The sequence below is a fragment of the Hemitrygon akajei genome, chromosome 9 (assembly GCF_048418815.1).
Source record: "Hemitrygon akajei chromosome 9, sHemAka1.3, whole genome shotgun sequence".
Lineage (NCBI taxonomy): Eukaryota > Metazoa > Chordata > Chondrichthyes > Myliobatiformes > Dasyatidae > Hemitrygon > Hemitrygon akajei.
The window spans coordinates 154068911-154091934 of NC_133132.1; the positions used below are offsets into that span (position 1 = coordinate 154068911).

Here is a 23024-nt window from a genome sequence, read left to right on the forward strand (position 1 = left end):
CGATTTGTACTTTACAACATGACAATCGTGACCACACTCTAAACAAAAACAAATAATTTTCTGTAAAGTACTTGGGATGCCCTGAGGTTGTGGAAGGGATTAAGTCCTTTTGCTTCTTATTTATAGCTCTCTTTGGCTGCCAGGAATCTGGATTCAAACAAACATTCAAAGAGAATTTAATACCAATGCATTTTTGTAGGATTTCACTGGCTAGAAACTGGAGTGAGTTTTCTGAAATTGCATAATTAATTCATAACTTAACATCTGCCTCAACTCACTGCTGTGAATTCAGGAGCTTCAAAAAATCAGATGCAAGTAGACAGAATACAATGAATGATAAGGGATAAGATTACTTTGGTGAATAATAAGAAAACTTCCATTCCTTTTTCGACATCATCACATAACATGTGAAGTTTTTAAAAAGTTTACAGTTTAACTGCACTGTCGAAAGAAAGTCCTGATCACTAAAAGCGGGTTTTATCTTGTTGATAATTTCTTTAAAACTCTATTGAAACCATCAGGAAAAGACTTCTCAGTTGTTCGCATTTTAATATCTTTGAGATCTCAATAGGCACATAGCGTTAATCTCTTGTTTAAAATATACCAAGATCTAAATTCAATGTTGTAATCTAATCTAGCAATATAAATTATTTACTTATCGCCTACTCCCGAAACTCACACTTAAACTTCAGATGACTGCTTGCCATTGTCCCCAGTTATTCCCCATGTTATTTAATAGAACTGCCAACTTAAATCTGTAAAGAAAAGTGCTGGGCACATTAACAGCACTTCAAAGCTGGCAGAGGTATGTTAAAATGTATGTCACTGTTTATAATAGAAATGGCCATCTGTATTTTTGCTAGCACATTACAGAGTGAATTCACATTCCTGTACATTGAATTATGTATTAAAAACATTGAAAAATCACATACAGGCTAGAATATTCTGTTGCATTGCACAATAGTTAAGATTCCTACCGGATATTAATATTAACACTTAAGGCTTCTCCTGCAGCAAAATCTAGGCCTTGAGCAATTTGCTGTTGTGGGGCCCAGTTCCTAGTGCGAGTTTCGGACCATTTAGACGCTGGCCCAGATAGTCTGTGGGCTCCTCTCTTCATGGCACTAAGGCTGTCAGACTGCCCCCAGTTGCTGTGCTTCATGACTGCAAACATTGCGGTGATTTGCCCTGCTAATATGACGAATTGAATACAGAGGCTTTGGGCCTACTCTGGGCTGCTCCGGGGATTTGGATCCAAGGAATCAATTTGGTTCGGAATTTTGCTGTTGCTGCTCACTTTTATTGTTTGCATGATTTGTTTTGTGCTTTTTTTTCTCTGTGGCCACTGGGGGTTGAACATAATGTTTAAATTGGGTCCTTGCTTTGTGACTGCCTGTAAGCAAACAAATTTTGAGGTTGCATAATCTATGCATTCTTTGATTTATCCATTGTATTAAAGATCTGAGCCAACTTATTCCAGCAGTGGTATTCTGTTATTTTCATGTGCACACCTTGTACAAAGACTTTCCCATGAAGCACAATTAATTTTAGTTGACTTGTGACACATCTAAAACTAATCTGTGTATGTCAGGCCTATACCTTTCAAAGGCAAGATGAGCGGTGAATTCTAAGACTACTAAAAAGCATTGGTGATTTGGAGAAGCTTTGACAAGTGCAGACCCTGGAACTAGCACTCAATGACATTGTCGTAGATCTTCTGATCATCACACTGACAAATATGCCGCATGTTTGGGGTCCAGAAGGACACCATGCGATGAAAGGTTGAGGTGACTAATATGCCTGCCGATGCTCCAAAGACTTGGTCAAATGTCAGTGGAAACAGCAACAAACCCTGAAGTTCCATTAAGAGCTACTTTGCTACACTCATCCTCTTATTTCAACATTCAAATACAGATCACGCATATTACTCTTTAAACGCATTTCCAGCTATTCAATCATTGCAGGCACATCATACACGTGGGTCTTCCCGCTTTAATCACTTCCATCTCTCTTGCAAGAGCAGGAGGAGCACAACCATGGAGGTGTTTCTGCATCCACAGGCTGAATCATCTAGGTGCTCTGGATAATGGGCTCACCAACTAAAGAGCTGGTGGACTATAATGGAGAAAGCAATGATTGAAGACTGATTGAAAAAGTCATGTTTTTTGCTTCATTTTGGGGATCAGGGCATCATCAGCAAAACCAGCACTTCTTGTCCCACTTGTACATCCTTGAGAAGGTGGTGGTATCTTCTTAGTCACTGCAGCCCTTCTGATGAAGCATCTCCCACATTGCTCTTGGGGAGGGAGCTCCAGGATTTAGTCACAGCAATGACGGATGAACACCAATACACTTTTATGTATTGTGTGTAAGCATGGGAATATCAAGTTCATCTCCAGCTCACACACAATACATAGAAATATATTAGTGTTCCTCCTTCACTGCTATGACAAAATCCTGGAACTCTCTACCCTTGACATTGCAGGTATGGACAGCTCATGGGTGGGGCACACCCACGCAGTCACTGGGAGTGTATACAGACTTCTTACAGCGCGGGCAGAGAGTTGAATCCCTATCGTTGACAGTGCACTAACTGCTAGGCTACTGTGCCACCCCCTATGAAAGTCTAGATTAGTGGTCGCCAACCCGTTGATCGCGATCGACTAATCGATCTATGAGACTTTCCCAGTAGATCCCGAAAAAGAAAGAAAAATAAATACAAAAAAAAACTGTTGAGAGATTGTTTCTGGGTTGCGGGGTTTTAGTTCCGTTCTTTCTGCCCAGTGCGCATGTGTGTACTACCCGCACTACACAGTGTACTTCAGTGGTCCCCAACCACCGGGCCGCGAGGAAATGCTAGGAGTCAGCTGCACCTTTCCTCATTCCCTGTCACCGGCCACTGTTGAACTTGGATACACGCGAGGTCATTACCCAAGCGCGTCAGGGATCACTGGTTGGCCTCGGGTAACCGGCGGTGAGAAGTGCCGTTGCTACTGGCCTGGAGCACAGACAGATGGACGCCGCCTCTAAACCTGTTTAGCACACCGAATGTTCGTGGGGAACCCGGTGCTAAAATATTCACAGACGACCTAATTCGGGCTCGGTTTCATAAGCAGCAGAGCAGCTACCTCGCTGCGATCTAGTGAAACAAACTTTTGTCGGCCGATTAATCCTACAAGGGGGAGCGGACGTGCGCCCTGTCACACTCCTTGCTCAGTCAGTCGCTCTCTCCGGACTGTGACCGTCGTGGCCCCGGCACTGGAACAGCCGCACCTGGCCAAGGCGACTGGCGGCGGGCGGGCGGAAGGCTGGAGCTCGGGCCCGGAGGCTGTCTAATGAGGCAATGAAGCCCTCAAAACTGCTTCAGTACCCTGAGTCCAAGCACCCTGCACTTAAAGACAAACCCGTTGAGTATTTTTCCAGCAGAAAAAACATGAGCAAGCTGGACAGCAGCTGAGAGCAACGTAAACTAAATTGCGGAATAGACTGGACATAAGGAACCTGCTTCAAGTATCGCTGTATTCCGGTCGCATTTAACACCCCCCACCGTCGGCCGGTCCATAAGAATATTGTCAATATTAAACCGGTCCGTGGTGCAAAAAAAAGGGTGGTGACCCCTGGTGTTCATACCTTACTTCTACTTCCGGGTTGCGGGGTTTTACTTCCAGTCTTTTCTGCCCCGGTGCGCATGCGTGTAACTAATCGATTTGGAGTCGATCTTGCCTTTCACTAAGGCCGAGGTAGGGGATCTAGGGCTTAAAAAGGTTGGTGACCACTAGTCTAGATGGATTCAACGTGTACCAATCAAGTGGGCTGCTTCGCTCTGGATAGTACTGAGCTGCTTGAGTTCTTTTTGGAGTCACAGTCAAAGGATTCAAGGTACAGAGCATGTATAAATTACGCAACCTTGAAATTCCTGACTGCTTTCAAACAGCCACAAAGTTAAGAAACCCGAAAGAAATCAATTATGAAAAAAAGAAAGGCCAACAAAATGCACAACCAAAAGAGGAAAAAACCCCACAAATCATGCAAACAATAGAAGCAAGCAACAGCATTCCAAAGTTGAGTCCAGACACCCGCATCCCCGGAGCAGCCAGAGTCGGCCCAAAGCCTCAGTGTCAAGTTCATCATATAGCGGGGCAAGCCACCGCGAAGCGTGTAGCAGCAGGAGCAGACTCGCGGCCTTAGCACCGCAGAAAGAGTGAACATTGTGGGAGAGAGAGGAACATCAGTCCCACCCTCATCTCTGGTCCCGGCACCCTTCCTTTCCAGCCTATCTGTGCCGCCGTTTAAATTGTCTGAACAGCGGGTCGTGCCCCATACCCCTAGACCTCATCGTCCAACTTGAAGCTGATCTTGACTTCTCCAAATTGGCTCGGCACTTACAGTGATCCAACCCCACACCCAGTTTAGGTGCACCAAAACTTCTACGCCTTGACTCTGTCCCTGAAATGACCTCGAGCGCGTTGCACCCTGACTTTGCAAAACACCGTCATGGCCAATTCTTCAAATCAGCTTTGCCTCCGCTCGCTTCTTCATTGTTTGTGGTGATAGTATACCACAACTTAGCTCATAAAATGTTTTTAGTCATATTTCTGGTTTAAGATGCCACTACTGGTAGTTCTGAGGGCAAGAGATACAACTCACAAGTGGAGAGTATTCTATCATATCTCTGATTTTGTGCCTGGTAGATGGTGGAAAACCTGAGGCTGTCAGGAGGTGAGTTGCTCACTAACAAGATACCCATCCTCTTCTTCTTCTTCTTCTTCTGACTTCTAGTGGCAACCGGCAGTCCAACTTAAGGTGCATTACCACCATCAACTGCACTAGAGTGTGGTGTGGAAAGTTAGGAAATAAAACCCCAACTAGCTCTTTATCAACTGAAAACCAAATGTGCTTTTGCTTCCTTTGTATTTATGTAGATATCTAGTTGAATTTCTCACCAGTGGTGACTCAACAGTTGTCATACCACCAAATCCAAGGATAAGTGTTTGGATTATCTCCTGTTGGAGTATGTTAATTGGCATTTATCAGTCCATGCCTAAATGTTCTCCCACTCTCACTGCACAGAATGAATCAGTTTGGTTGGAGACTGGTTTCTCTAGTGACAGGGATTTCAGGATGTAGCTGTGATGGGTCATTCACCTGATAGGCCGGATAGTTGCAAATGCTTCAACATTTTCCTTTGCACATACATTCTGGGCCGCACTGTTGTTGAGTTTGAAGATTTCTCAGAGTATCCACCTCTTGTTAACTGTTTAATTGTCCATTATTACTCATGATCAGGTCTGCAGAGATTTAATTTGATCCGTTGGGAATATCTGTGCTGGGCTGTGTTTCATCGCTTCCATCGTTCATGGTACTGCTCTAGACATAGAAAATGGCCACTGAAATGCTAAAAGCTGCAAATGCTGATATATCTGAAACCCAAGGAAGAGAAAATGCTAAAGATATTCAGCAGGTAAGCTAGATGTTGAGAATAGAGAAACAGTTCGCATTTCTATCTCCATAGATGCTGTCCGACCTGCTGAATATCTCCCAGTTTCTGTTTCTATATCAAGAATGGTCACACTAACAGAATAAAAGCAAAATTTAACTAAAGTGGCTTTGTTAAAAGTAAGCAAAGTATTTCTAAACTGGGTGCTGATAAATCAACCCTCTTTGCTTTGAAATGCACACTCTATTCTTCTGAAGGTTTTTTTTAAACATTGTCACAGTGGGCAGTGACGCTGCTGAATTTGAAAGGTTTACATTTTTAGTAGTTACTTTGCAGAAATTCTCAGAAAGTAGAAGGTATGGGTAAATGCCATCTCCTTTGCACCCTGTCAATCCTCTGAACTCTTAATCCAGGATTAAGTGTTCTGCTGACACTTTAACAATGCATGAAGGGAGCTGAAATGCAGTTAAAATCTTTTCATCTATAAGAGTTATCACTTGTATTGATAGACAAAGCATCTGCAGTCCACTTTCTCAAAACTCATCTGTTAATGTAATCCAAATGCCATGGATAATTTTTTTTGGTTCTGGGGAAAGAGCAGTGGAGATAAATGACACAATGGTCATTCCTGGTATTCATGTTCTTTACACTTACGTGCACATGTGTTCATTTCTGGTGTTCGGACTCCATAATATCCACTTGGACAAGAAGAGAGACAAACTCCAGTCTGCTTCATCCCATTTCTCTCCAGAGAAAAGAAAAGTCTGGGTTTACATGACAGACATCCATTAAAATCAGAACACTGGTCGCACCCTTTTGGGCAATTTTGGCTCACACCTGTATTCACTGGAAAGAAATAACAATAATTATCTTACTGGCTACTAACACCGTCAAAATGTTTAACTTATTATAATTTATAATCAACCTCTATCAGTATATTAGTTATCATTCTTTGCGAATGTGATGAATAGCTATTAATAACTACTTAGTGGTAGATTGGTAGTTCTAAAACATTAATATATAAAGTTATACAACGTGGAAATAGCCCAACATGTGTATGCTGACCAATGTATCTATCTGAGCTCATCCCATATGCCTGTGTTTGAGCATGCCTCACTTGAGCTTTTCTATCCATGTAGCAGCTCAAAGATCTTTTAAACATTGTAACTGTACCCACCTCTACACCTTCCTTTGGTAGTTCATTCCATATACCCTCCATCTTCTGTGTGAAAGTTACCTCATTCCCTCCAGTCCTGTAAACATCCCTTGTGAACTGGTCTATTCTGCTGTTTAGTTTGCAACTATGGCTGAAGTAGACCAACAGAATGTCATATACCTCAGTCTGAAGTTCCTTATATTTTACATCATGTTGTCTGTGTTACTATTCCACTGTACTCACTTCCACTACTTGGACTACTATGTCATTCTGTATCTTAATCATTCTTCATGGAAAAAAATTATCTGATGTCTGTCTTGAATATGTGCTTACAAGTTATTTGAATATTTTGCATTTGAATGATCATATTGTAAGATTAGCTCTTCATTTTATCCTTACTGTGCTAGGAAGTCCAAACTATTCTGGCCTTTCATCTTCGTAACAGCTATTTAACTCTAGGGATCTGTTTATGTCGCTTCCTACGATTGTCTCCAGCATGTGAGTATCCTGATGAGACAGATATTTTTAATTTTTCCTGGAATATTTCCCCGTTGTCTTGCTGACCAGAACTGAATATTATTCTCAAGCTGAGCATTGAACAATATTACCATGACTTGCATTCTAATGAGTTTGTTATGGAACTTATCTGTTGGTTTAATTGGCTATTGCTCTTCATTAGTTAATTATGCTTAGCATTAATTAACTTTAAGAGTCATAGGTCACCTTCACCTTTTATCTTTTTTTATTGAAATATTCTTCATTGAGTACTAATGCTGCTAAGCTTTGCTTTCACTGTGCAAAAATACATTCAATATAGCACTGCATACAATTGCACTCAAGTATTATTGCCATTGAGTGACAAACCATACAATTTTCAGAATAGTAAGATGCTAAATAAGTTACTGGACTAACGTCCAAAAGCATAACTGTTAACTCCGAGGCAAGAGTTCAAATTCCACAATGGTGGGTGGTTAGAAGGAGAATTGAACTTCAAATAATTAAATAAATATTGAATTAATAACTAAAGTCAATACTGGAGACCTTGAAGCTAACACATTGTTGTAAAAACTTCTTATATTATTTGGAGAAGATACTCTAACAACTTTACAATTCTGAACTATTTGTGATTCCAGACCAAATAAGTTCCCATGTCCTCAAAAGCCACTCAGCTTAAGGGGCATTTAATTATAGGGGAAGAATTTGTTGGTCTATCAGCATGAGTGAATGAATAAGAAAACACCTACATTGAACCTTTGTTAGTACCATGTCAATGTGTTTAACAAGAGTATCACCAAGAGAGAAACATCGGCATTGAGCAATGTTTCAACAGATGATCAAAAACTGGGTGAGAGATTATAGTTAGCATGTTTTAAAAAGAGAATCATATTGAGAGGACTTCCAGAGCTAGGGCTTAGGAATAAACGGCACTATCTGAAATTCTAGATTAATGACAATTAAGGATATGTCAATGCCCAAGTGTAACAAGTTAAGTGCCATAGAGGAAATAGGGCCAAGAAAGCACACCTGCGTTTCTACTTCCTTAGGAAGCTAACAGAAATTTTGCATGCCCCCAGTGACCAATTTTTATAGGTGCACCATAGATATAGCATCCTATCCAGATACATCATTGCTTGGCATGGCAATTGCTCTGCCCCAAGATCAACATAACTGCAAAGAGTGGTGAAGACAACTCTGTACATCTAGAAAATTAGCCACTCCTCCATGTACCCTGTCTTCACTTCTCGTTGCCTTGGTAATGCAACCAGCATAATACCCCAGACATTCTCTTGTCTCCTCCCTCCCACTGGGTAGAGGATACAAAAGCCTGAAATCATGTACCACCAGGCTCAGGACAGTTTCTAACCCTCTGTTATAAAACTGTTGAACAGACTTCTTGTATGATCAGCTGGACCCTTGGCCTTGCAATGTACTCCGACATGAGTTTGTAGCTTATTGTCTGATTGTACTGCACTTCCTCTGTAACTGTAACACAGCAAATTGCTTTCTATTACCGTTTTCCCTTATTCTGCCTTGATGTACAGATTTCATGAAATAATCTGTATGGAAGGCATGCAAGACAAAGTTCTTCACTGTACCTCATGTGACAGTAATGAACCAATTACCAACTACTACCATGGTGGGATTACAAAGATCTTGCAAGTTTATAAGGCTGGATAGGGTTAGGAATAATTAGGCCATGCTTTAATCTGAAAGCAGGAGTGTGAGTTCTAAAACTGTCCTGATATTGGGCTGAGATCCAATGTAAGATATTAAGTAATGGAGGCAATTATAGCACAGTGTAAATGCGAGGTTCTTACTTAAATAGAAACAGAACGAAATATGGTTCTCAAAAGGATTTAGTACACAAACGTAATTAACATGTAGATACAATGAGCAATTTTGAATGTAAATATTATTTTAGTCTTTATTACAAAGGGTGTGATTAATGAATAAGGTAGTTTTGCTGCAATTGTATAATCTTTGGTAAGACCACATTTGGTGTACACAACGGCAGTTCACCCTACCTACTGAAAGCAATGCATTTGCCTTCATACCATGAAGCTTCATTCCAGAAATGAATGGGGTTGCTTTTGAGGACATATTATTATGGCCCTTTTAGAGATGAAAAGAATTTAACAGAAGATCCCCAAGAAAGATGGCACGGCCATCATTGCAAAGTTGGCGCCCCTGGCTGGAAAGTCTAGAACCGGGGGCAAAGTCTGAAGATCGGTGGTTAGCCGTTAAAGACCAGAGGAGGAAATGGATTCACTCAGATGGTTGTGAATTCTTGGAGTATTTTGCCTGTGAGGCCTTAATGCTTGCGTGCATTCAATGTTGAGATTGAATAAAGGACGCACACGCAAGCATGGGATTTAAAAACTGGGTGGAAGCATATATAAAGTCAAGGATTAGATGTGATCTTTGAAGGGTGAGGGGTACAGACAGGGCTAATGTAAACAGTTTTTTCCCCACGGAGGCTGGGTGAAAGTAGAACTGTAAGTCATAACAGGGTGAAAGGTGAAATAAAAGGTGGTGTGAGTATCAGAGGAAGTGGTGGATGCAGGTTCGATGTTTGAATAAGTACATGGGGGTATGGAAAGCTATGGGCCAGGTGCAAGTCAATGGGATGAGGCAGAATAACAGTTTAGAATGGACTACATGGGCTGAAGGGCCTGTATCTGTGCTGCAGGGCTCTATGACTCTGTGTGATCTTGGTGAAGTGATAAGGACATTTCTAGCCCAAACTTTATTGTTTTTATGAGTCTAGAGGTTATTTGTGTTTTGGAAAATAGTTAATTCTCATCACAGCCCATTGAGCTTGGGTGCAATTAAAAACTAGAGTCGTCAGCAGCAGATGATGGAGGATGGGTAGAGACAGTTGAAGTTATGGAAACAGAGCTAGGTAATCTTGATGACATAAAGGAGATGGGGTTGCAAATATCCTAATTAGATTACATAGAAAAGTTACACAAATCATTAAAACAAACAATAGTTAGTTATCTGCTGATGTTTCCTTTAATATATCTATTTAATCATTCCCCCACTTTGACCCAGATGGGCTTCAAAATATCCAACAGAATTACTGTTGCTGCTCTAACATAAAACAAGAGCTGCGTATGAACTCTGTCATAAATATTTACTGAATGTCCATAGAGCAACATTTTCAATAATCTGTAAGTCAGGCATTTCAGCTGCAATTTTTAAAGGACTTACAGTCCACAATCACAACACTGGCATCTATTTCACATCTTACAAAACTCTAATTAGGCTGCACGTGGAATATTGCATTTAGTTCTGGAAAGCATGTGGAAGGTTTGGAGCAGGTGCAGAGGGTTACAGAATGCTACCAGGATTAGAGGGCATATGCTGTTAGGAGAGAAAACTTGGAAAGCTTGAGTGGCAGAGGCTGTGGAGACCTGATAAAATTTGAGATTAAGGAGAGACACAGATGAAATAGGTACTTTTCCCCAGCATCAAAATGTCTAATACATTTAAATGTATACATTATATGTGTGTATTTAAGGACAGAAAGTGTAAGATTAAAGGAGATGTACGGAGAAAATTTTTTAATTTGCATAAACAGTGGTAGGCGCCTGGAATGCACTGTCAGGAACGGTAGTGGAGGCAAACACAACAGAGGTATTGTAAGAATAGAAAGACACATGAATATGCAGAGAATGGGGGGATATTTACCCTGTGTTGGCATAAGGGATGATAAGTTTAGTTAGGCATATGACTATGAGCTTGAGTAGCTTGACACAATAAAAATAGAGGGTTATGGGTAACCTTAGTAATTTCTACAGTAGGGAAAAGTTTGGCACAGCTTTGTGGGCCGAAGGGCCTGTATTGTGCTGTAGGTTTTCTATGTTTCGATGTTTCTAACATCGTGGCCTGAAGAGTCTGTTTCTTGCTGTGATGTGGAAACTGCTGAAGTTTCACAAAGGACTGGGCAAATCCAGTCAAATAATTACCATACTATTATCCCCAATGAGTGTTTTGGCAATGCTATCAGGATGAATTCACTTTTCAGTAATTTGCTCATGGTGCACATTGGGCTTCAGCCGGATCAGTCAATTACAGATATCAACACATCAGAATTGTGATTTGTGACTGCTCTTGACCTCAAGGGAGCCGTTGGCTGAGTGTGGCATTAGGGGTTTTGATGAAACAGAAATGAACAGAAAACGAGAGGAAAACACTTCAATGGTTACAGTCATTCTTCACACCAGTAGCTCCAAACCATATCTTAAGATGTTATCAGATTTTTCTGTAGTGAAAATACATGCACAATTTAAGATGTAAAATATTTTGAAGTTTGCAATCTTTCTGGTTTTCCTTTATATTTATAATTATTTCAAGATAATTATCTGGTCTATTCATTTGAAATTTATTGTGAATTACATGAACTGTACTGAAATATGCCTTTTGATTTTGAGTTTTATATTCTGCATTTTTGCTCATTTTTTGATGCCGTTTGCACTTCTTTTGTGTGTGGTGGAGAGGGGGGGGGTTTCATTTTCGATGCTTTTCTTTGAACAGGTTGGTTCCATGTTTCTTCTTTGTTTTGTGACTATTTGTAGGGTTGTACACTGCATACATACCTTGATAGTAAATGTACTTTGAACCCTGAATCCTTTGGGTAATTCAGAGATTGACCCAAGAATGAAATGGTAATTAAAGCCAAAATAAAACATTTGGTTCAGAAACTCAATGCAATGAACCTCATTGGCCTGTTGGTTCAGTTTGTTTTTTTTTAGAACTGTCTCCTGGGATCATCAACTTTCAAATAAAAAAATTCAGTTAAATATAGTGTAGCACCTCAGGAAATACAATGCAAAGAGACAAATTTTCAATATCAAATAACAAACGGATATTCAACATTTTTGTAATACAGCCTTGTTGGACCTTGGCACGTGCACTAAGTGGCCACTTTATTAGGTACAGCTGTGCACCTGCTCATTATTGCAAATACCTAATCAGCCAATCATCTTCAAAAGGCATTGCCTCAAAAAGGCAGCACTCATCATTAAGGACCCCTATCATCCAGAACATGCCCTCTTCTCATTACTACCATCAGAGAGTGAGTACAGGAGGCTGAAGCCACACACTCAACATTTTAGGAACAGCTTCTTCCTCTCCACAATCAGATTTCTGAACAGACAATGAAGCCATGAACACTACCATACTATTTCAGCTCTTTTTGCACTGCTTATCTAATTTTATATATATTTCTCATTATAATTCATAGTATATTTTATGTATTAAATGGTACCACTATCACAAAACAACATTTCATGACATACAACTTTATTAAGTACACTTGCACGCTGCTGGTTAATGAAAATATCTAATCAGCCAATTGGGTGGCATCAACTCAATGCATAAAAGCATGCAGACATGTTCAAGAAGTTCAATTGCTGTTCAGACCAAACATCAGAACAGGGAAGAAATGTGATCTCAGTGACTTTGATTTTGCATTGATAGTTGGTGCAGATGGGGTGGCTTGAGTGTCTCAGAAACTGCTGATCTCCCGAGATTTGATAATAAAGCGGCCACTGAGTATAATTTTACAGCTTTTGGTGGTCTACAAAGAGAGGGGCCAAAATAACCTGCTGAAGGAGAATCTTAAAAATAAGCTGGCACTCCATATCATTTTAAATGGCTGGTCATAAATCTCCACTGGAATAATTATGGAGTTTGTAAATAGCCTCTTGTCCTGTCATGCAAGATCTGTAGTTCAGGAAACAGAGGATGTGATAAAACCACCAGGAAAATTAAACTTTCACTTTGCCCAAGGCCAGCAGGAACTATCTCACACTGTGCTTATAGAGAAATAAATTCTTTCATTATGCTTAGATATGGGTTTGCCCAAGACTTTGAAAGGCTGCTGGGAGGATGTTTCCTCTCGTGGTAAAATTTAAAACTAGGGGCAGAATAAGGTGTTGGTCCATTTAAACTGGAGATGAGGAGGAACTACTTCTTGCAGTGTCCTGAATCTTCGCAATTCTCTGTCTCAGAGTTATGGATGCCAAATCATTGAATGTATTCAAGGCTGAGACAGATAGTTTATTGGGGGTCAAGGGTTATGGGGGAACAGCCCAGAAAGAGATGGTCCTATTGAATGGCAGAGAAAGCTCCACGGAGAATTCGGCCCTTCTACAATATTCTTGACCAGAAAAAAAACAGGCGTAAATTCATTACGCCTCAAATCCAGAGCCAACGTGTCTTCAGGACCTTACTGGAGACACACTGTGTGTGGACCACACTGGAGTTCCTTAGCTCCAACCTCAAGCAATTTGCTCTGGCTTCCTGCAGGGGTCTCACGCCGCTTACTTGAGTGAACTCTGTAAAAGGTTTCAGACCCGTATTTCTCAGTTCGTCTCGGCGTAAAAAAAATGACAGTTATATCTTAGCAAAGCTGGAAGCTTGTATTGATTTTCGTTCAGTGTTTCTCCTCCAGGTTTAAACTGGAGGCAGTTGATCCGGCGCATTTAGGTGGTTTTCATCGTGCAGAGTCTCAAATTCACTGCCGTTTGCGTCCATCTCTACCCACGCATAATTGTACAGTGACAACCGATTTCTTGAGATAAATTGGTATTAAATGTCCATCATTTTCCCTGTCGCGAGGCTCTCCCGTTCCCCCGCGGTAGGAGTTACTTGGCGTATACAGCCAATATCCCTTTTCAGGATAACCTTAGACATACTTAAATAGGCCGATTGTTCTGCGTATTTCATGCGACGCGACGGAGAGCGCAATATCTGGAAGTGAACGCGCAGAGTAAGCAAACGGTTTGTGGATCCAGGTCTCTGCGGACCCATCATATTTATATTGCCCAGTTCCAACAGAGAGCAGAGGTTGTTTAAAGCACGAACACTGTTTGCAAAATGGTGCGATTCACGTGTATTTATTACTGAGAGCAATGTAAACACAACAATAACAGTTTAAACATAGTGCTTGCTGTCTCAATTTTGACCCGTCGATAAATTTACATTAACGGGAGAAGACTGATCGTCCCTCCGCCTTGGCTTTCTCCCATCGTCCACTCTTCCCTCCTATCAGATTCTTGCTTCCTCAGCCACTCATCACGTCGGAGCTTCTCAGTTGACAACCCCCCCCCCTCCCCGTCCCCCACACACATACTTTACCCCTCTCTCACCTTCTGGTTCTGGCTGCTTTCCCCTTTCTTCCCATAACGTTGCCTGTTTATTCCCCGCCATGGATACTGACTGATCTGCTTGGTTCCTCCAGCATTTTTCTGTGCGTTACTCTGAATTTCCAGCATCTTGTGTTTATATACCTTTACGTTGTTGGTTGAAGTGCACATTGGCACTAAAATTACCTCATAGGCGAAAATGATATCGATAATGTGGTAACAGTGCCAAAGTTACGGCATCTGAATCAGGATCACCTTTTCTAACCCAGTAGGAACTCCATGTGGCTATCCCTTTGGAAGAAGCCTGTGAGAGAAAGCTTGTAAGCAGGGTTCAAATTGAAACACACATTCTTCGGCCCAGGACATTACATGGTGCAAACACCGGCCGCAGTGGGATTCACCAAATTTACTTGTGTTACCAATGAATAGGCATGTTCTCCTTCATACTAGTTCTGCTCAGGATGTTGTGTGCTTTACTCGCTCTTTCAACATTAATTTATCTAAACCAAAGCCCATTTTTGAGCGAATAAAACCATGTTGTTAATATTGCAGGCTTGTTTATCGATATAAATCCTGCACGTCGCCCAGAGGACCACAGAGATTGTCTGTCCAGCTTGTGCGTAAAAAAAAAATCAATGTTGTTATTGTAATAAGAACTGTTGTTGTGTTTGGACCCCACCATCCCAGGGCTCGAGGAGGAACGCTGTGAATCACTTTTATCGTTCAAAATGTCAGAGGAGGCAATAAGCGGATCAAAACGCAACATAACGAAGAGATACGACAATGTATTACAACTGTTGTGTTTTGAAAAGGCTGAAAATGGCTTTCCCACGGGGAAAGTTCTTGTGGATAGTGAGTGGGGGGGGGGGGGGTTAGATCCATTTGGAATTTTACACTCATTAAATAATTACAACATTAAATAATCCGTGCTTGCGCAGGGCGGATTACTAATAGCATCTGAACAAATTTAGGTATCAAATATGTCACCGAAAGTTAGTTGTATGAAAATAAAAACAAAACGCGTTAAACGTTTCCTTCTAAACAACCAAACCAGCTGTGGGTATGGAGTTCAGCTCCTTAGATTTTTTTTCTCTCTCTCTGTGACATGAGAATGTGCCTTTTCATTAATCGGCCTTTCATTCCTGTTTACACATGTTTGTAAATGAACGCATCTGAATTAGGCCCCGCACTCGTACCAAAACGAGCTTCTTGTTACTAAACGTACGGGGATGGAAGGCTGAAGTAAGATTCCAGGCTGGCGCAGGTGGAAGTGCCACCCCCGGGCTGCTGATTTCTACATCACTTCTTTGAAGATGAGGACAGCTTTAAAAGGCGATGCCTCAACTAGGCGGCATCCATCATTAAGGGCCCCATCTCCCACGACGTGTTCTTATTACTACCAAGGAGCAGGTACAGGAGCCAGAAAACACACACTCAAGTGTTTCAGGACCCCCTCCAGCTATCAAATTTCTGAACGGACAATTAATCAACGCCTGAACACTGCCTCGCTATTTTTTTTTGCTCTTTTTGCATTACTTGTTTATTTTTTTATGTATTTTTTTCTGTGTTTTGCACAAAGCAAAAAAATTCACGACATACAGTCATATCCATGATACTAAACCTTAATTCGGCCAAAGCGCCCTATTTAGATAACCAGAAAATGTGCGATATCTTGCCGAAAGAAGATGGGCATTATCTTGGAATATTTCTCAAACACCCGTCTCTGATACCGACAACACCTAAGTGCTGGGTTTGTCAGGCGCTAACATCACAGCATTCTTTACAGAGGAAAAACTTCATGGACACTCTTCAGTGAAGAGCGCCCGCAGGTCTAACGCCACTCGGAAGTCCTTAGCCAAGAAAGTTTACTTAGCCACCCTCAACATGGCGTCAATGTAAATATACTATTTCAAATAGAGAAACAGATTAAAAGCTTGAATCGAGGGACAATGTGTTGGCTCACTTTTGAGTTAAATGGCAGGTTAGGTGAACCGCCTACTTCACACGACTAGCTTTCCATGCAGTCGAAGCACGATTTTTGACCGTCCCTGATATGTACGGTGGTCATTTTATTAGGTACACCTACACTCTTTAATGCAGATAGCGATCAGTCAATCTTGTGACGGCAACTCAATGCATAAAAGAATGACCAAACATCAGAATGGGGGAAGAAATATGATCCAAGTGGCTTTGACCGTGAACTGAATGTTGGTGGCACACGGAACGGGGAGAATCTCAGAAACTGCTGATGTCCTGGGTCTCTACAGAGAATGGTGCGAGAACCATAGAAACGTCCAGTGAGCGGTAGTTCTGTGGGCGAGAACGCCTTGTGGAGGGGGGTCAGATGAAAATGTCCAGACTGGCACAAGCTGACAGGAAGACGACAGTAACTCAAAAGAACTCAGGTTTAATATCACCGGCGTTTTGTCGTGAAATTTGCTCACCTTGCGGCAGCACTACGTGATAAATATGGAAAGAAATGAACTACAGTAAGTATGTGTACGTATATTAAATATAAGTTAAAATACGTAGTGCAAAAACAGAACTAAATTTAAAAAATAGTGAGGTAGTGTACCAGGCTTTACAACAGCGGCGTGCAGAAGAGCATCTCTGAACACACACGTCGAACTTGAAGTGGATGGGCTACAGCGGCAGAACACCACGAACATACACTCAGAGGCCACGTTATTCGGTGATAAAGTGGCCTCTGAGCGTCAGAAGATGGGCACCAAGTTCCCGTTTTCCCACGCCTCAACACGGTGGGTTTCCAAAGTAATTCCCGGTACTTCGAAGACAATTGAATCTCAGCTGTGATGTTAATGTATCTTCCCGTCGGCTTAGTGTCAGGCACATCCAATGGGATTGGAGACAATTTCCTCTCATCAAGTACTTCAGCCATTTGGGGATGACTTTTTTTTTACCCAGGCTAATCTCTTGCTGCTGTGTGTCAACGTTCAAACGCTCGCAGACTCATTATATTTACATCGACCAAGTACCGCCATATAGTCACCAAACACTTAATGGACTGGAGTGTATCCTCGTCCAATTAATCACTGCTGAAACCATTAAATGGCAATGTTTACATCTAAACTTCGGTAAATACCCAGTCCTTTCCGCGTGTTTTGCTGAATTTTTAAAGATTGTGTTTTTAATCAAAGGAACTAGTAAAGCTGCAGCGTTCTCCAATCGAAGCACCAGAAGACCGCTGAACGACCGCCCGCCAGTAAACTCCCACAAGATTAGGTGAGAGCTGTATTGGGAGAGCGGTTTCTAATGAGGGTATCCCTCGCCCGCTTCAATCGCAGGTATAACAAAGAGGAAAGGTGCCCGAAGCTACTTGCGGTCAAAATATCTATTGCATTTCAAAAACTTGTTTTGATTTGGTTTCGAAAATTAGTTCAAGTAAAGGAAAAGAAGTGCCTACGAGTTTTTCCTTCAGTGAGATGACCTACGCAGATAAAGGACAGGTTTTAAAACGTGTGTGTGTGTGTGTGTGTGTGTGTGTGTGTGTGTGTGTGTGTGTGTGTGTGTGTGTGTGTGTGTGTGTGTGTGTGTGTGTGTGTGTGTGTGTGTGTGTGTGTGTGTGTGTGTGTTCTGAACTTTAAATTATAAAATAAAACGTTTGTTTTACTCTGCTCCGCTAAAATTAGATACAATGTGGTCGAGCCTCGAAGGAATTAATCTACTCAGAACAAGAATGAGGAGTTCACCCATTGTCTGACTTTTTATTGTTTTAACGCATTTATTTTCCTATTTGTTAAGTGATGGTTGAGGCTTTCACTTGATCCCGCTAGTCTAGCAAGAAAATGATCCTAAATAATGACTACTACCTATACAAAGGTTAAAATTACCTGCAAATTCCGTTATTACAGATAAATCTCTATTAGATGTGTGAGAAAATAAAGTTTACCTCGCCGAAATCGCAATGGTCTGAGAGCTGTGATTATATTGACAAATTAGATACAGTAGATTTTTTTAAAAACGCCTCTTACAAGCTTTAAAGGGATTTCGGGTTTCCATATGAACGGATCGGGTTTTTTTTCAGGGAGTGGCTAATAATGTGGTAATTGTACATGCTCCAGACAGAGGGCTCTCCCCTCGGCAGTCGCGGAAGCACGTTCAGAAATAACATTTTAGAACACAAGATGTCGCAGTAGGTGTTGGTTTCATGTTTGAAAACGAGCTGAGGATAGGCCTTCCAGCGGTGTTCGCTGGCGAAGCCAGTCCGCGGGGACGACTCGCAGCAACAGGCGCTCTCGCTGTGAGGGAATTTCCCCCGAGACTCGCCGCTGCTGGGCTAAGCCCGTGGGCAGGACACCGAGCGGTGAATGTGGAACAGGACCCCAGCGACCGGTCCCGTTTGTACACTGATGCAACAATAGTAAAGGGATGAGTTATAGTTTCGCTTGTGTAACGTTTTAACAGGAATGGCGATGCTCTTCCAGATCAGTGCTCATAACTAAGCCTTATTTTGGGGGATATATGGCATAGAAATATGAATGACGTTGCCAGAGTCACGGCAGCTGAAGTGTAGCTGGGATTATTGGCCCATATGTCACATTCAGTAAGCGTATATCTCATCGCCCACCGGTTCTTTCTGGATGGACTGATTGAGTCCAATGTCATCTCTTCGCTTCATTCACTACTGTTCTCTTGGTCAGTGAACTTCTCTCCCTCCGGGCGCTGCCCACTAAAATCAAGGTCAGTTCATGGTGCTCCCCATTCACTGCCCTCTGAAATCAAGAGGAAAACGTTCACTGTCTCCCACTTTGAGTAACCAATTGTAAAGTTGTATTTTGACCTGCTTTCCTCTTGTTATCTCTACTTCTATACGCCAGTGCTGGACTGAGTATTTAACGCTCTTCGCCTCTCTTGGCTATGCTTTCGCCCTGTTCTCAGAAATAACACGGTTGCCAAGTTTTGGCCTTTAACATAAGGGTATTAGGTGATGTTAAACACAGAGGCTTATCTAAGCCCGATGGAGGTGTCCCAAAACATTACCTGGTGCAACTGGTTTGCTGCTAATTGCATGTTGGACTGTTTCTTTCGTGGAACTAGGTACGTTCGAGTAAGTTACGTGATTCCGAGATGCTCGGATCAAAGATACGTAAAAGAAAATGAAAACATCTTCATAGGATAACGTGCACACACCAAATGGGCTGTCTTTTAAAAAACAAGATGTGCTCTGGGGGAGGGTGAACGCGAGTGGACGCATACTTTAAAGCCTGCTCGTTTTACAATGGTGTTTCTCGTGTCATAGTCGCAACACGAGAAAGGGGCTCAGTTTATGTGTCGAAGTGGGCCATGTGATCGTAAAAGATCGCACAAAGCTGGGAAGCTCAAAGTGTGAGGAGGATTTTAATCACTGATTTCATCATTAAGAATCCCTTTCTTCCTAGCGTTAGTAAACTCTGTAACAACAATAATTCCTCGGCTGGCCATGCGTGGAGATGTGCTAAAATCGTCCATCTCTATAGCCATTTTATTTAAAAAGAATTAATATTGCATGCTTTGTATACCTTGCTAAACATGTAAAATAGTTTCTTTTGAATCTTCCTCAATGCAATGAATTGCGTCCAGTCAAATCTTTTGGCATACTAACATTGATATTAGTTTTTAATCTAAAAGAAAACTGACATCGCGACTAAAAATCTAAAAATGTTAATCTTATGGAAACGTGTTCGAGACATGTTCTATTTCAGTTTCTACACTGCACTAGTAGAAGTCCAGCTGCGAGGAGTGTCTGTCACTAAGTCTCAGATTACATGTCGTTGACCACAGAAATACTCTGCAGTCAGACTGGAGCACATTAGCTCCGATCTCATGGCGATAAGCGAAGTGTCAAGTACAAAACTCTCTCAGCCGCAGACCTCCATCTGATGAAGGAGTACACGCTTATTGGTCCGAATTTGGTGAACTGATTACCCGTACCTTTGATCTGCAAGTTTTTTTTAAAAAAGCACTATTATCGGACGAGAAAAGGATGCTTTTAGCATTTGGATGGTGGCAATGTGTGTTTTCCTATGGACTGGGAACATTTCCCCTTCTCAGGTACTCAAGGTCTCGATTGTTAGGGCAGTTCACACCCCACCGAACCTTCCGGAGAAGAACACAGGGATTCGCAACACGCAGCTAATTTTTATTTTAATTAAACATTTAACATTTCTAACAAAATAACAGCCCATCGTCCCCTTGATTGTTATGTATATATGCCATTTTTTATCGCAAATTTGTTGTTTATATATGGTTATTAAATTAGCGAATTGCTGGTTTCACATCTACCCAGACTCATTGGTTCGCTGCGTTGAAACTGATCTGTAATTGACAAGGACCTCGTTGTGATAGGAATCCCGCCTTTTAGAAGGAAAGGTAAATTGTACAAACTTAGTACAGAAAGTTTTAATTATTAAAACCCTTTTTTGCACTAACTTTTTTTTTCGTTTCAACGTAATGGAAGATCGGAGATCGGCAAATGGACACAAATTGCGCACAGATTGTTTGAAAAGGGTATCTTTTAAATATTACACGCCGCTTAGAGATTATTATATCCATTGTATTGAGGTGTCCACCGACAGAAAAGTTAATTGAAGTTCCTCAAAGAATTTTAATACGACAACATTTGAAAGAGAATCAGAATACAGAACAGGGTTGGGGGGGGGAATAAAGAAAATAAACGTATCAGGAAACAAACAGGTGTAGCAGTAATAAAAAAAATCAAACTTACTTCGTCTGTGGCGCCTTCCTCTGGAGGCGTTTTGGCTGCCAATGCAGTTTAATAAAATTAGAACCACAGAAATCAGTTGAAATTGCATAGTAACCTGCGGGTGATGGCTCCTGAAAGCAACTACTGCAGTAAGTCGGAGCACACTAGCAGGGAAAAAATCCAGGATATCTTCGGCCGCACAGACAGGCACTAGTTATTGATGCAGATGCGAGCAAAAAGAGTCGAATCTATAATGCTACAACTTGTAGACAGATCTGATGGAGGGCCCCGGAATCACTGGCCCGAGTTGTATGTAACATCTTGCAGCCAAGTGTTTTGGAACCCTCTTCATAGATCTCGGAGTGCCGGGGTCTCACCTCTTTAAAAAGAAACGCCTTGGACAGCCCCAGACCAGGTCCCGTCAACATCTGCTCTGCCGACACCCCTTAAAAACTGTCAAATTTAACACCTTCACAGCTATCCAGTTTTCAGCAGTCTGAACAAATGCCAATTTTTTTTCAAAACTTGGGTAAGCCTTTCTGGAATAATGTTCTAGATATCTGATTGCAGTTCATCCAGATCCTTAAATCAGAGAAAAAAATATTAGATCAGCAGTCTAACTGAAAGAACAGAACCATTTTTTAACTAAACAGGCCTTTCAGTTTTTTTTATCAGATTTGGTTTTGTGCCATTTCCCCTTAACACTTTAAAAGAAATAAGCAATGGAAAATGTCTTCAGACTTTCCCCACGCTGCATAAGCCAATCCAAGCCCTTTCCAGTAAAACGGGAATTGCGAAGTCCTCCTGTGCCAGAGGTTCTCGATAATGCTTCACGGTGCCGCTCCAATCGTCTCCGGATCCACGCCAGTCATCGCGTCTAATCGCTGGACATCTGCGGGTTATTTGCAGAGTTGCTGCCGCTTTCGTTCAGTGAGAGTGAGTGTGAAGCGTGTATTGCAGTTGAGCGCTGAGATGTCTCTCGGAACAGCGCTGCCGTGCTTCGCACTCTTGAGGGCGATATGACTGAGGGGAAGAGGAGCCGGCAGATCATATGACATGAGCTAGCGCAATGAACCTCCACTAGCCAGGATCAGGCTCTGTCTACTATATTTGTCGTTTTTTCAGTAAATATCGACTGGCCTCGCCCCTTCTGCTGATTAAATTCTGCGCTGATTTCATTAACTCTCCTAATACCGCACGCATTCATACTTGGTAGTCTGTTAATAGGAATCCTGCCTTATGGTGGTCGTTTCATACATTTAAGAAAGTATTAGCTAGTATTTCATGAGCGTCAGACAACTAACAGAACATTCCACCTTCACCAACTCTCTCTCTCCCTCTAATTGATGGGGACCTCAGATTGCCTCAGATTGAGAAGGAAGAGGAACCTCGCCCCATGCAAAGGAATCTGTAGTAAAGTAGCAAGAATGAATTAATGAAGAAATATTATCAATTCAGTCAGTCTTAGGGCTGTGCATTCAATGCACATTTTCCCACCAGCATCAAAGGTGCACTTTAGAGGAAATATTTTCGTTGCGTACTTTTTTTTTCCCAAAATTTGAATATTGACCTGTTGAAGGGGCACCTGGTAGAACTTTTTGATGCATCGGGATTCGTGAAACGGGAAATTGTTGGCAGTAATAGCGAAACAATATCAAACGGCTGAACAAATACTGTCCAGCAGTCCGCAATCACTTAAATTGCTTGTTAATTATGTAATGAATGAACGGTTTCTATGGCTTAAGAAGCCTGTGTAGCTATTGTCGCCTTGGAGTCCTATATGCTGAATTTTAGTAGAGTTATGAAATTAAGAGCAATATAGACTTTGATGCACTTTGCCTCCCGAGTACAAGGAAGACGTTTTTACTCTTCATTTTAAGAAATGGAAGTGACAATGCCACAAGTCTACCTATTACGATTTTGTTGGGACCTGACAATTTTATATGGTATAGAAATATTATGAAAAACAGCAGCGCACACAAAAATGCTGGAGTAACTCACCAAGTCAGGCAGCATCTGCGGAGGGGGAATAAACAGTTGACGCGTCAGGCCGAGACGGTTCACCAGCATCGG

At 41.6% G+C, this 23024-nt stretch overlaps 1 protein-coding gene across 2 annotated transcripts in view; it reads right to left on the minus strand.

The window, feature by feature from the left end:
- The window catches only part of rspo3 (R-spondin 3), an 89360-nt gene extending 67354 nt beyond the window's left edge, over positions 1 to 22006 (minus strand). The window contains exons 1-3 of one of the 2 annotated variants that reach the window (XM_073057342.1): positions 21693 to 22006; positions 20973 to 21533; positions 6092 to 6283 (exon numbers count right to left, since the gene is read on the minus strand). In XM_073057342.1, the coding sequence (XP_072913443.1) occupies positions 6092 to 6283; positions 20973 to 21060 (280 nt within the window). In that variant the 5' untranslated portion in view covers positions 21061 to 21533; positions 21693 to 22006. Of the gene's footprint in view, positions 1 to 6091; positions 6284 to 20972 lie in introns of both variants that reach the window. The other variant, XM_073057341.1, reaches the window with a different exon arrangement.
- Between the last annotated feature and the right edge of the window lie 1018 nt (positions 22007 to 23024).